The sequence below is a fragment of the Convolutriloba macropyga genome, chromosome 3 (assembly GCF_964194025.1).
Source record: "Convolutriloba macropyga chromosome 3, txConMacr16.3, whole genome shotgun sequence".
In the NCBI taxonomy this organism is placed as follows: domain Eukaryota; kingdom Metazoa; phylum Xenacoelomorpha; order Acoela; family Convolutidae; genus Convolutriloba; species Convolutriloba macropyga.
The window spans coordinates 26306108-26320233 of NC_134470.1; the positions used below are offsets into that span (position 1 = coordinate 26306108).

At 35.6% G+C, this 14126-nt stretch overlaps 1 protein-coding gene across 1 annotated transcript; it reads right to left on the bottom strand.

The window, feature by feature from the left end:
• Positions 1 to 1740: 1740 nt before the first annotated feature.
• On the bottom strand, positions 1741 to 12344 carry LOC142336108 (guanine nucleotide-exchange factor SEC12-like). The gene is made up of 2 exons (XM_075384657.1): positions 11736 to 12344; positions 1741 to 2827 (listed from the first exon to the last, which is right to left on the bottom strand). The coding sequence occupies exons 1-2, from the start codon at positions 12288 to 12290 to the stop codon at positions 2144 to 2146; spliced, it is 1239 nt and encodes a 412-aa protein (XP_075240772.1). The 5' UTR covers positions 12291 to 12344; the 3' UTR covers positions 1741 to 2143.
• Between the last annotated feature and the right edge of the window lie 1782 nt (positions 12345 to 14126).

The following is a 14126-nucleotide window of genomic DNA, read 5'->3' on the forward strand; positions in this document are numbered from 1 at the left end:
TAATTAAAGAAATTTATATAGACTTGAGGCGTACCTCGGTAGGGTCAGAAATTTTGTAGGGTTAGAAAAAACGTTGATTTCCAATCTTTTAGACTTTGTACAGCTATAATTCTTTTCTAAGAAAGGAAGGGAAGCTGCCAAAACCGATTGGGCACACCTCTCGATTCTGAAAGATTTGTTAGTCTAAAGAAGCATTTCTTTCATTTTGAGCCAGTTTTAATTTTTGAAATGCGATAAAGTGCGCAAGTCTTTGACAAGCTTCTCAAAACGAAGCCTCATTTGGTATCTTCAATTTGTGAGATTCCAAATACAGATCAGTTGTTTTTTTTTTACAAAAAAAGGTTTGTTTTCCAAGTGAATTATCTGCATCCCTGTGTAAATGCCTGATAAGCACGTTAGCTTATAAAACACGTAAGTCAGCTGTTTAAAACAATATTTCACGACTTCATGACACAAATTCAAGATATCGTAAATGTAGATTTCAATTCAATGAAGAATTTATTTTTGATATCCAGATGTTAGCTTCAACAAAAAAAAAGATACTGATCATAACATCAAATCATATAAGCCTTATCGAAAATTATATTGTAATTTTGTTTAATCCAAGATTGAGATGAATTATATGTAGGGATATGAATGAGAGCAGCAAAGCGGAACGAAGAAAACTTGTAGATGTCTTTCAAATAATTCGGTAATTGTTTACTTTCTCATTGTTTTTCTGAACTGGATTCCTGGTTCTTTTTGTTTCCGACTTTATTTGCATTCAAAACTTTATACCTTTTGCCCACAAAAGATGTGAGGAAAAGTTGAGGCATTCTTTAAATTATAAAATCTAGATTTCCAAAATGTGATGAGCAAATTAACTTTCTGATTTTTTATGAAAATACTTATGCACTTAATTTCTGTCCTTATTCGTGGTCTATAACCATCTAGCTGAAATTTCTCACATCATAAAAAAAAGTTTATTTCTTCGATATAGAGAAATTAACATAGCCGGCAGATTGCCGGAATAGCTGCGAAAGAATAGACCTGCGTGCCATATAATAGAGATAGAAATAGATAAAGATCTAAATTGAAAAAAAAATTGACGCCGCTCAAAAAACTATGTAAAAAACATTCAGCGATAAATTAATAAAGCTTGTTAAAATTCATTCCGCAGAAGCCTCTTATTAGGGACCTTTACTGCACAAATGAGTTCCTTTGACCTTAAACAAATTCAATTTAAACATAAGTTTTAAAGTGCAAAAGTCATTTTATTGAGTGAGGTAAGTCACGTATGATCAAAATGAGCAAATAACCTAAAAACTTTTGCTAAAGCGAGTGAGAAATGACGTCACGCGCACAAATCGTGTTTCGGTTCTTCAAAAAACTCGCACATGTTCTTCGCTGCTGAAGCCTTGAGCCTGCTGCCTTTTTTGATATCGTTTGTATGCATGCTGTTTACTAGATCGTGATTTTAGGCCGAGTTGCTTTGGATTTTGTCCATGAAAAATGAATATTTCGAATGGCAACAGCGTGACAAACAGTAAAAGAATAAAGCAGCTTAACCTTCTTTTCTGTGTAAGCGGATAGAATTAGAATGAAATCTCGTTTGAAACTTCAAGATTTCACGAATTTGTTCACAATTTAGCGCAAAGCAAATGTTTTGAGCGAAAGCAACGCTTAAAAAGCACAAATTGTGCTGTACGTAGCTTTTTGGTACCATAGTGTACTTTATATGAGAATCTACGCGCGAAAAGACAGGGAACCAAGCATTAATTGCGGATTGAAAGGTAAGAAGACATGTTATGGAAGCAAGAGTCAAAAACAAAAATGAAAGGCAAATTGTATAATGTACAGATAAGACAAACACAAACACCTAGTGTCTCACTAATTGATCTCAAACAGCAACTAAATTTTTCAATTTACCAAAAGCTAGATATTCATAGATGAAAAACAAACGGAGGCTTAAATATTGAAAGATTACAGCACCAAGCTTTTTTTGTAAATTAGCCGATTAAAATACAAAACTGCATTAGACGCACTTTAGATACACATTATTCGCAATAAACTTTTTCAAATATATTAGTTATTGAGTTGTTCTGAATTTCTCTCAGGTTTCAACGGATAGTGCAGAATAAGCCTGAGAACAATAAAAACTTAACTATAACTCTAGCACTGCACCAAAAGCTATCCCAACCCCGATTAATAAGATGACAGCAAAGCACAGAATAATGGCCATACCAACAGACAAAGTTGTTCTTTGAGGCAGCGTGATGCAATTGACTTGTTTGTCTATTGATATACTGAGTAATACTGCATCAAAATCTGAAAACAATCTCGATTGCATGATCTCCCTTCCTCGCTTTGAAGAGCTCCCATTTGATGTGTAGTCTGCAAACGATACAGGTGCAAAAGCCAGTCCAGTGACAAATGAAGAGTGAGCCAGCTCTACTCTTTTCACACATTTCAAAGAAAAGGATATGTACAATGATATATGCCCTTCTAGAGTACCCAGACCAAGAAAGTTCCCATCAAAGCTCGACACTAGACATGAGGGCGTGTCTTTACTTGCAATCACAGCTTTCCTCTCTGGCAACAGACGCGAATCCCATTTAACTAGAAACATATGGGCTGCTTTCTTGTTTCGATTCTTCATAACTTTAGGAATATGGACAGAATAGAGTTTGAGCTTGGATCTGTCGTGGTTCACAGGTGCGTAACAACACGCTCTGCATCTGTAGCTCTTAAGCTGCTCCTCGTCTGAGCTCCAAAAGAGTTCATTGTCAAGTTCTCCCTTCTCCAGATTCACTTCACACATACTACCGTCTCTGCCACACGTTACTGCCTGAAACATCAGTCGGAATTAGGCTATTCCTACATTCCTTTGCAGCATTCAACTTTTTAAAGACTTGTCGAGATGTTTCTCATAACGAAACCCGAACCAAAGAACAAGACAAAAACGCATGTTTGAGAAAGGACAGTAGAGCATCCAAAAGCGATCTTAACAAGAAATAATAATTATGGATCAATGGGAGAGGAATCCACATAAGTGACCTGATTATGCATGGAATAAATAAGGAAGAGAATTCACAGAATTTTGAAATACTTTCAGTAATGGCCAGAAATATTCAACTACTTTCAAAATAGTAGCTAAATAGTTTATTCCAAAATATTCCGCATAATTAACTTTTAATTAATAGATATCAAAGCCAGTAATGATTTAAAAAAACCATTGCGTGAAGTAAACATCATCTTAGTTTTGCCCACTCTCCACTTGCACGATGAAAAATAATAAAACGGTACAAAAAGCAGAAAACCAAAAACAATGAGCCAAAACAAACTGGTAATAGAAAGACTTAATCCACTGACTCAGAATATCTAGCACGTCCTTTCAAAGGCAATTAACTCATATTGGAAAAATTGGCAAAATCGAATTGATACAAAGTCACTCATTAACACCATTATGTTACCAAAAAGCTGAAAACGGAAAACCATTTATCTACCCCATTATTCTACAGTAAGATAAACGTATGAAAACAGGAGAGTATTACAAACTAGCGTCATATGAATCGTTCACAAACAACGAGCGCGCCGTTAGCTTTGGCTGTAGCCAGTCTTAGTTAAGGAGGCTAGCCTACGTCGTTAAGAGTGCTGAAATTTGGCGCGGGCAGAAAAGTGGAGAAAAAGTGTTTCTCAACCTACCAAATTTGCCGTCTAGAGTTGGCTGCTTTTGCATGTGTGTATGGCTGCTTAACTTTATTCCTTTGCTCATTCCTTGATATCCTATTTTTATTTTAAACTTTCCTTACCAGTTCCTTTTGTGTGCTATTTATATATACTAGCAGGCCCGCAAAAAGTATAACAAGATCATTTGAAAAATAGAAATTTTAAAATTCATTTTTTTTCTACCACCTCGGGCTGGAACACATGCCCCTTGTTCAACAGCCATAGGTATTACGTTATGTTACCGATGTGTTTGGTTTAGTATAATACCTCCAAGTCACAGCAATTTTGTGTTCAACTTTTTTTGGCTTTGCTGACCCTTATAATTAGGGAGCGCTGAGACTTGTACAGATAACGAAATTCTACATAGTGTCGTAGCGTAACGCATGTAATACGTTAGGCTGCATTTTTAAGGAGCGTAAAAAAGAGAAGAAACAAGATATGGAGGGAGAGAAAACAGAAAAAAGAAAAGAAAGACAGAAAGGAATGAGAAAAGAAAGAAACGAAAGGGCAAAACGAGACAGAAGACAAAGGAAAGACAGAAAAAAGAAAAAGGGCAGCAAAACAGAACAGAAAAAAAAGAGAAAAGAAAGACAGAAAAGACAAAAGAAAGAGAAAAAAGACAAAAGAAAGGAAGAGAAAGAGAGAAAAGCAAGATAAAACGAGAGAAAAAATGACCGAAAAAAAATACAAAATAGAGAGAAAAAATGGGTGGACGAAAGAGAAAAAAGTCAAAAAAGACAAAGGAAACAGAGAAAGAAAAACAAACGAAAAAAAGAGCAAGAGAGAAAGGAGGGAAAAGAAAAAAAGGACAGAAAAGAAAGAGAAAAGAAAGACAAACAAAAGAGAGAAAATAAATCGAGAAACGAAAGACAGAAAAGAAAGAGACAAAAGACAGAAAAGCAAGAAAAGAGAAAAGCAAGAGAGAAGTAAGAGAGAAAAACAGGAGAGGGAGAGAAAAGGCGAAAGGAGAGAAAGAAGAGAAAGAGGGAGCAGAAAGAAACAAATGAGAAAAGAAAGGAAAAAAGAACAAAGGAAAGAGTTAAACTTTATTCCTTTGCTCATTCCTTGATATCCTATTTTTATTTTAAACTTTCCTTACCAGTTCCTTTTGTGTGCTATTTATATATACTAGCAGGCCCGCAAAAAGTATAACAAGATCATTTGAAAAATAGAAATTTTAAAATTCATTTTTTTTCTACCACCTCGGGCTGGAACACATGCCCCTTGTTCAACAGCCATAGGTATTACGTTATGTTACCGATGTGTTTGGTTTAGTATAATACCTCCAAGTCACAGCAATTTTGTGTTCAACTTTTTTTGGCTTTGCTGACCCTTATAATTAGGGAGCTCTGAGACTTGTACAGATAACGAAATTCTACATAGTGTCGTAGCGTAACGCATGTAATACGTTAGGCTGCATTTTTAAGGAGCGTAAAAAAGATAAGAAACAAGATATGGAGGGAGAGAAAACAGAAAAAAGAAAAGAAAGACAGAAAGGAATGAGAAAAGAAAGAAACGAAAAGGCAAAACGAGACAGAAGACAAAGGAAAGACAGAAAAAAGAAAAAGGGCAGCAAAACAGAACAGAAAAAAAAGAGAAAAGAAAGACAGAAAAGACAAAAGAAAGAGAAAAAAGACAACAGAAAGGAAGAGAAAGAGAGAAAAGCAAGATAAAACGAGAGAAAAAATGACCGAAAAAAAATACAAAATAGAGAGAAAAAATGGGTGGACGAAAGAGAAAAGTCAAAAAAGACAAAGGAAACAGAGAAAGAAAAACAAACGAAAAAAAGAGCAAGAGCGAAAGGAGGGAAAAGAAAAAAAGGACAGAAAAGAAAGAGAAAAGAAAGACAAACAAAAGAGAGAAAATAAATCGAGAAACGAAAGACAGAAAAGAAAGAGACAAAAGACAGAAAAGCAAGAAAAGAGAAAAGCAAGAGAGAAGTAAGAGAGAAAAACAGGAGAGAGGGAGAGAAAAGGCGAAAGGAGAGAAAGAAGAGAAAGCAGAAAGAAACAAATGAGAAAAGAAAGGAAAAAAGAACGAAGGAAAGAGTTAAAAGAAAGAGAGAAAAGAGACAGAATTGAAAGACAGGAAAGAGAAACGCAAGATAAAAGAAAAAGAAATCAAGAGAGAAAAGAAAGACAGAAAAAACACAAAAGAGCGGTAGAAAAAAGAAAAACAGAAAGGAAAGAGAAAAGAACGAGAAAATAAAGAGAAACGAAAGAGGAAAGAAAGAGAAAAGGAATGAAAACAAATAAAGGCAGGAAAAAACAGAAAAAAAACAGACAAAAGCAATAGAGAAAAGAAAGAAATGAAATACAGAAAAGAAAACGACAGAAAGCAAAAAAGAGAAAAAAGCAGAAAGAACAGAGAAAAAAAGAGAACGAGAGAGACAGAAAAGAAAAACAAAAAACGAAAAGAGGCAGAAAATACTATTAGAAAGAAATGAGAGAAAAAAAACCAAAGACAGAAAAGACAGAGAAAAGCGAGAGAAAAGAAAGACAGAAAAGTGAGCGAGCCAATAAAGAGAGAAGCTAAACAGGAACAAAAGAGAGAAAGGATGAGAAAGGATCAGAAAACATCAGAAAAGAGAAAACAAAGAGAAAAGAAAAGCAGAGAAGAAAGAGTACAGTAAGACAGAAGAGAAATAGAAAGGAAAGAGGAAAGAACGACAAGCTAAAAAGAGGAACGAAAAAGAGAAAAACCATTAATAAACTAAAAGGAGAAAAGAAAGAATAAAAAAGAGAAAAACGCAGACAAGTACAGAAAAAGACAGAAAAAAAAGCAGAACGACAGAAAAGAGAGAGAGAAAAGCAAAAGAAAAGGAGATATAAAGAAAGGAAAAAAGAAAGAGAAAAGAAAGTGAAAGATAAAAAGCAGAAGAGACAGAGAAAAAGAAATATAACCAAAAACAAAACTAATGAAGGAGAAAATAAAAAGAAAAAAAAAGAGCAAAGGAAGAAAGAAACGGCAGAGAAAAGATATTCCTTCAAAAGTAAAAAGGAAAAATAGACCAAATTCTTCACATCCTCCTAACTTTTGAAAAAAAAACTGGCAACAAAAGATTCAGTTAATTAAACTTCAGTTGTTCAAAACTTTTATGAGAATGAGATCAAGCAAAACTGAAAACAAAAGAAGCAAAAGATTGTTTAAAAACTGGTCACGCAAACATTCAGCGTAAAAAGTTCCGATTAAAAACATCCGCGGTTATCCAGTCATTGACCTTTATTGCATAAATTACTTTTCGGTCTTCTGACTTTTTGACAATGACAGGTTTTCGTTCCTGGGCAGCTTTTCCAAAAATCAACCATTTTTACATTCAGTATTCAGTCACTGACCTTTACGGCATAGATAACTTTTCGGTCATTTGCTTTTTGGCAAGGTCAAGTTTTCAGTCATTGACCTTTTTCAAAATACATGCGAATCAAAACGCTTTGATGTATAGTTAAGAGGCCTTAAAACATGTGAAGATTAGGAGCTTAAACATGGTGGTATAGGTATTCGAATTACTTTTAATATGTAGATTGATAGAAGATAGATAGTGACAGTAGAAAGGCATGGAGCACAAAAAACTGTGAAAAAAAGAGGGAATTGGAGAAAGTGGAAACGGATGCGACGTTAATGGACAAAAATCCCTATAAATACGCGGCTCATCTGTTTCTTAGCTCAACTCATTGCACTTTTGCCTCTTAACTCACAGACCGCGGTTCGAACCCGACTGTTGCTTGTCGCTTTTTGCCGAAAAGCATGTTTAGGGGCTGTTAAAACATGTAAAGATTAGGAGCTTAAACATGGTGCCTTTTATGTCGACACTGAATTAATATATAGATATAGATGACAGCTTTTCGGTCATAGGCAGCTTTTCGAACAATGAACCATTTTTCCATTCAGTATTCAGTCATTGACCTTTACGGCATAGGTAACTCTTCGGTCATTTACTTTTTGGCAAGGTCAAGTTTTCGGTCATTGACCTTTTTCAAAATACATGCGAATCAAAACGCTTTGATGTATATTTAAGAGGCCTTGAAACATGTGAAGATTAGGAGCTTAAATATGGTGGTATAGGTATTCGAATTATTTTTAATATGTAGATTGATACAAGATAGATAGTGACAAAAAGGCATGGAGCACAAAAAATTGTGAAAAAAGGAGGGAATTGGAGAAAGTGGAAACAGATGCGACGTTAATGGACAAAAATCCCGATAAATACGCGGCTCATCTGTTTCTTAGCTCAAGTCATTGCGCTTTTGCCTCTTAACTCACAGACCCCGGTTCGAATCCGACTGTTGCCAGTCGTTTTTTGCCGAAAAGCATGTTTAGGGGCTGTTAAAGCATGTAAAGATTAGGAGCTTAAACATTGTGCCTTTTATGTCGACACTGAATTAATATATAGATATTGATGACAGCTTTTCGGTCATAGGCAGCTTTTCGAACAATGAACCATTTTTACATTCAGTATTTAGTCATTGACCTTTACGGCATAGGTAACTTTTCGGTCATTTACTTTTTGGCAAGGTCAAGTTTTCGGTCATTGACCTTTTTCAAAATACATGCGAATCAAAACGCTTTGATGTATATTTAAGAGGCCTTGAAACATGTGAAGATTAGGAGCTTAAATATGGTGGTATAGGTATTCGAAGTATTTTTAATATGTAGATTGATACAAGATAGATAGTGACAGGAGAAAGGCATGGAGCACAAAAAATTGTGCAAATGAAGGGAATTGGAGAAAGTAGAAACGGATGCGACGCTAATGGACAAAAATCCCGATAAATACGCGGCTCATCTGTTTCTTAGCTCAACTCATTGCGCTTTTGTCTCTTAACTTACATACCCCGGTTCGAATCCCACTGTTGCCAGTCGCTTTTTGCCGAAAAGCATGTTTAGGGGCTGTTAAAACATGTAAAGATTAGGAGCTTAAACATGGTGCCTTTTATGTCGACACTGAATTAATATATAGATTGGTGCTTTCCTCTCCACTTGTTAGTTATTTTTGTGACTGGGCCGTCTTTACACTGTCTGGAGGGGAACAGCTTGGAGTGCAGCATCCGGCTAAGTGCTACTCATCATCCCTTATGTTCCGACCTACATCCATCGTTGCCAGATGGTGTACACGGTCCTTTTTATTAGTGATAGAGGGATAAAAAAGAAGATTTATAATGACAAACAAACTGACTAATGCCAGACAACTTACTCTCGAACGACAGGCGGGGCGGTTTATTTCAGAGGGGGTAGTAGCAATTGGGACCCTTATGATTTCCTAGTTTACAATCGAGTTTATTCTTGCGACACAGACTTAATTTCTCAATAAGAGCTATTTAGGTCGAGCAAAAAATCAAGAAGTCAAGCGTGAAAAAGTCACTCTTAACTACAGTACATCAGAACTTAAACGTTCTCCAAATGATAATGACCAGAGTCAAAAATTGTCCTCCGACTAGAAAACAAATGTGCTCCGACTAGAAAACCTCTCTTTTAGTAGCAAAAATAATTGCTAAAAACACCAGACTCCTTAATAGAAAATAAGCGTGGCGAAGAAATAAGCACATCAATTTGAGCATTGATTCCAACAGCGATTTATATTACTTTTTATCGGAGTAATCAATCATAGATCTTACAAAATTTTTTAAATCGTATTAGAAACTAAGAACGATTCTAAGCGGTGTAAATTTGAGCATAAACAATATTTCTAGCAATTTTACGTGAACACTAAACGGCAATTAATACAAAACAAAATTAACCTTAGAGATGTTTTAGCTATAATCGAAAACGACGAAGACAAAAGTGAAGTTTGCAGATAGTCAAAATAGACTTACCGGTCGCATCAGAGGTAACAAAACCAACCATAACCATCTAACGTCGGAAGAATTGCTCTCAAACGACTAGTGAGGCTGCTAATCTATTGCAGCCTGCGTCAGTCGAAATGGCACTTCAAAAAATGACACTAATTTCGTCGCACTTTTCATTTCACTTTTAGTGGTGAACTAGCGCCAGAGTTCAGCTGCTGACACTTGTGAACGAGAGAAAAATTTAGATCACGCAATGGAAAAAGTCAAGGGCGCAAAAGTTACTCGAAAAGTCAGATCAGTCCAGCAAAAATTTCGCATTAGAAAGACCAACACGTTAACAATAACTGCTTCAAACTTCGTTCAAGAGCACTTAAAACTCATTTTATTATCTAAATTTTTAAGCAACAAGAAAAATGTCAAACTGCATTTTTAGTGTGATTAAATGACACCAAAAATAATACGTAGCAGCCATTGTTTCATTATTGATCTTTTTCTACCTTGAAAAAGCGTATGGCATCATCGATCGACTTAAATTTGAGTGGTGACAGCCATCGGGAAATTATGATAAAAACAGTCACTCGATCAAAAACTCAAAGCTATTTGTCATAAGATATACAGTTGCAAATAAAGTTTGTTAGAGAATGACATGAAAATGTTTTAAAACTTCCTTGAGCTGTGCAGCGTTAACACTTTTTGAATAAGTTTGATAGACGAAAAAATAAAAACTAAACAATCGACTAACGTTAGGAGAATTGCTCTCAAACAACCGGCTAGCTTTAGCTTAATTGAAGGGGCGCAACGGTGGGGGGGGGGGGTCTTTGGCTGCACAGGTCCACGTCCTTGCAGCCTAAACTATAAGCAGGGGTGGGACTGTGGGTTGAAGTGAGAGGGGGCTAATATGGGAGAGGGGTGATGTCGGGAATCAAACTCTCTTCACTCTTCTGAAGAACTGCTAGAATCTAAACACTTAAACTTCTTTCAATTTTCAGTTGAGCATAAACATAGCCGGTAAAAGAAAAAGGATAGAAATTGAAAGAGTTCTTCGACGTGTGAAAAGGTGTTCAATTTGGTGTGCAGTTTCAGTTAGATTCTAACTAAATTTACACTTAATTGAGCTTCAAAAAGATGTATTTTAATCTTAGTACTAATGCAGGTAGCAACTGCCCTAATGAACTCTGATAACCTAATGCCTATGACTTAATGAACGATTTTGCTCTTTTGACACTGACCGGTTTCACAACAATGCACAAATCAAAGACTGAAAGTAATTAAAATCCATTCAGTTGAAATTGTAAGGTAAGTCACGGGTCAAACGTGAAAATCGTGACAAACGAAAAACGTGATCAAAAGGTAAAAAAAACATTTAAAGCAATTTTCATTGACTAAGCAAACTAGACCGATAATTGACTACAATTTCATTGGGCAAATCATTTAGAAAAAAAACGATCACAAAAACCGAAACGAACAGTAAAATCAAAGAAGAATTGTCGCATGTGAACAAAACAGAACAACAAGCAAGAAAGCGAATTTTTTGTTCAAACACTGTTTTCTCAATCTTATCTGATATTTTCAAACACTGTTTTCTCATCTGATATTTTTCTTTAAAAAAACTGCTTAGTAAACGATACAAACATCTTTAACTGAAAAAAATGGAGTTGCAAAAAATGCCGCACGTGATTTAAAAATCGCTCGCTTTACGAAAATTTGTTAACGCCTACTTTTTTCTCTCAAAAACTGTGAGATGACATGAAAACTACTCTTTTCTGTTTTGCATCAATTTGACCAAACACTTTTTTTACGCATTTCACTTCCTGTTTAATACACTCAAACTAAATTACCGATCGAAGAAAACAACACTCCGCCAATACTCCTCTTCGATTCGTAGAAAGAGAGCGCCCCAATACAATTCAAACTCTTTGAATTTTAAAAAAGCGCCTAAATAACAGCCGATGATAGGCTGACGGCGGCTATTAAAAACAAATAGAGGCCACAACTGTACCGAAAACAGTCCTCAAATGACCAATTTGCTATGTACAACTTCAATTTGAGCGTTTTCTTTTGCCAATGAAAGATCTGAACAAATTTTTCAAACATAATTGATTGATCTTTACACTCGCGTTTCCGGATGTCTGAAATTTCATTTCCACTCGAAGAGAAACCAAAATTAGCATCCATTTTGACGTTGATAACTGTCTAGCAAAAACTAAACTTCTGAAAAGTTAGTAAGACATTATTTTTCCTAACAGTGAAACTGATGGGCGATATGACCATCCACTCTATTTCGGACTTGTGCACGGAGAATCTAAACTTCTTTTCCATCTCTGGAAAGCTCCACAGAGTCACGTGACCACTGCTATCGGCTGCCGCTATCCAACTGTTGTCATGAGCCCATCCAACTGACGTCTGGTAACCTTCGGAAGCCTCGCACACTTTGAGGGATCCCACGTACCTGGCTACTTTATTAGGCTCTTTATACACTTCGAATATTGTACAGTGATTATTCATTCCCGTGGCATAAAAGACGGAACGCGCTTTCAGACCCCAGTTAGAAACAGCTCCATTCATGATTGCCTCGTTAGCATCTTCTACCAGGTCATCCGTCAGCGTTCGGTTCAGACCTTCAATTTCGCATCTGTGAGAGTCAATATGTGTGATTTCAAACGTTTCAATCGCATTCGGAATTCCTGTTTTCGCTGCACCCCCTCCACCCCCAGCTAAGAATTGTTGACCACCAAAACATGCCACTGAATAGAGTGGAAAGTCGGTAGTTAGCAACGCCTTGTGGCCTTGTTTAGACATTGCTTACTCAAGTAGGTTCATTTCTTCTGAAACTACAAATCAATATCATTGCGTAATAAATACACAACCCAAATATTGCTGGCAGATTGCAAGAAACTAGCAGCGGTAATTTCGTAGACCTGCAGTCTCCAAAAATACAATTTAACAAACTGGAAATAGTTTTTTTAACTATTGATGAGATGTCCTATTTTGATTCAGAAGAAATTGTACAATTTTTGCCTTGTTTCTATTAGCTGGCCGCAAAGAACCTTGGAGTGACATATTTAATCAGTTCACCTTACCTCCTTAAATTAAAGAAGGCTAAAGTCCTTTTGACAGTGAGAAAGGTCATTCTTGAGAGTAAGGTAAGTCACGCGTGACCAAAAACTTAATCACGCCAATGAACACAAAAAATCGCCCCACTAAGACTAAAAAATGACAACGCAAACGCGATTCAGTTGAAATTGAATGAAAGGACAAAAAGGAGAATTAAAGTGATTTATATGGTCGTAACAAGAATCTTGACCGCTAAATAGAGAAACATATTTACAAAATAGTAGCAAAGACTTCGTAGATCTGCAGTAGCAAAAAGGTGGCAAAAACAGACCCAAAAAAATTCTTTTCATTAAATGCTAGATTAGTTGTTATATAATGAAAACGAATCAAAAGAACTTGCTGCTTCTATAAGCTGCTCTCAAATAACCTTCAATTAGAGTGTCACAATGTCAATTGACCTAATCTCCTCGAATTAAACTAATGAAAGGTCAATTTGAGAGTGAGGTAAGTCACGAATAAAAAAAATGCTCCATTAAGAGTAAAAAAGACGTCACGTACGCAATTCAGCCAAGATTGCATGAATGAATGCACAAAAAGTAGCTTTGAAGTGTTTAAGTTGTCAAATGATTGTTTCAAAAATCTTGAAGACGAAATAGAAAAACATAGCAGGACAAGTCCTGACGTACAATTCAAAGAATTTTCTTCGACTAAACATCACACTATACCTAAAACGGACTATGAGTGAATTGAAAAAATCATTTCTAAAAAAATATAGATCAAAAATTTAAAAAAAAAACAGAAAATCGAAGTCAAAATGCCGCATCTGAACAAAAAACCAATAGCGAGAAATGGAAATTTGGTTCAAACAAAAAAACTAGCCCTAGAATGAAGTATCAATGGATTTAAAAAACCATTTAGAAAAAAAATCCGATCCAAAAATCGAAAAAACGGTCAAACTCAAAGTGAAATTGCAGCATGTAAAAAAACCACTGTAAACAAGACCACATCTTTAAAAAGGACAGCGCCCCAATACAATTTAAATTCTTTGAATTGTAACAAAGAAGGCCAATGATAGCCCCAGCTGTCGCTTTGCGGCCATTAAACATATCATGACAAATCTTGAATTACAAACCAGGAATTGAATACACATAACCTGAATATCAACCAAAGCAGAGGTACAACCGTTGTGGTGATCAAAGAACATAAGCGAACATACAGGAAAACGTACAAAGGAAATTAGTTCATTCACTCGAAAATTCATTCACTCAAATATTCATTCACTCAAAAACAAATTTAATTCCTCTCCTTTTGGAGAATCAGTAGTCTCAAAGCCATTAAATCCAATAACCAAATCTAGACTAAATCATTCGAAATAGCCGTCTTGCGTCTTCAAAATGCATTCACCAATTTTGAAGAAAACCAATGAAGAGAAAAATATAGGATAAAAAACAAGAATGCGAAAATCAAAATCCAATTATGTCTTTGAAATAGTGGCGTCAGCGTCATTAGAACAGGTACCAATTTTTGAAAATCCTTGAGCACTGCAAAATAACTACAATTAGAAGCATGTATTGCCAACGA

What these genes read in the sequence shown, in the direction of transcription:
- LOC142336108 (XM_075384657.1), bottom strand. Translation starts at nt 12,290, where the DNA reads ATGTCTAAACAAGGCCACAAGGCGTTGCTAACTACCGACTTTCCACTC. An exon ending in TATCGCCCATCAGTTTCACT is followed by an intron (nt 2,828 to 11,735) that starts GTTAGGAAAAAT and finishes CTGATGTTTCAG; the next exon opens with GCAGTAACGTGTGGCAGAGA.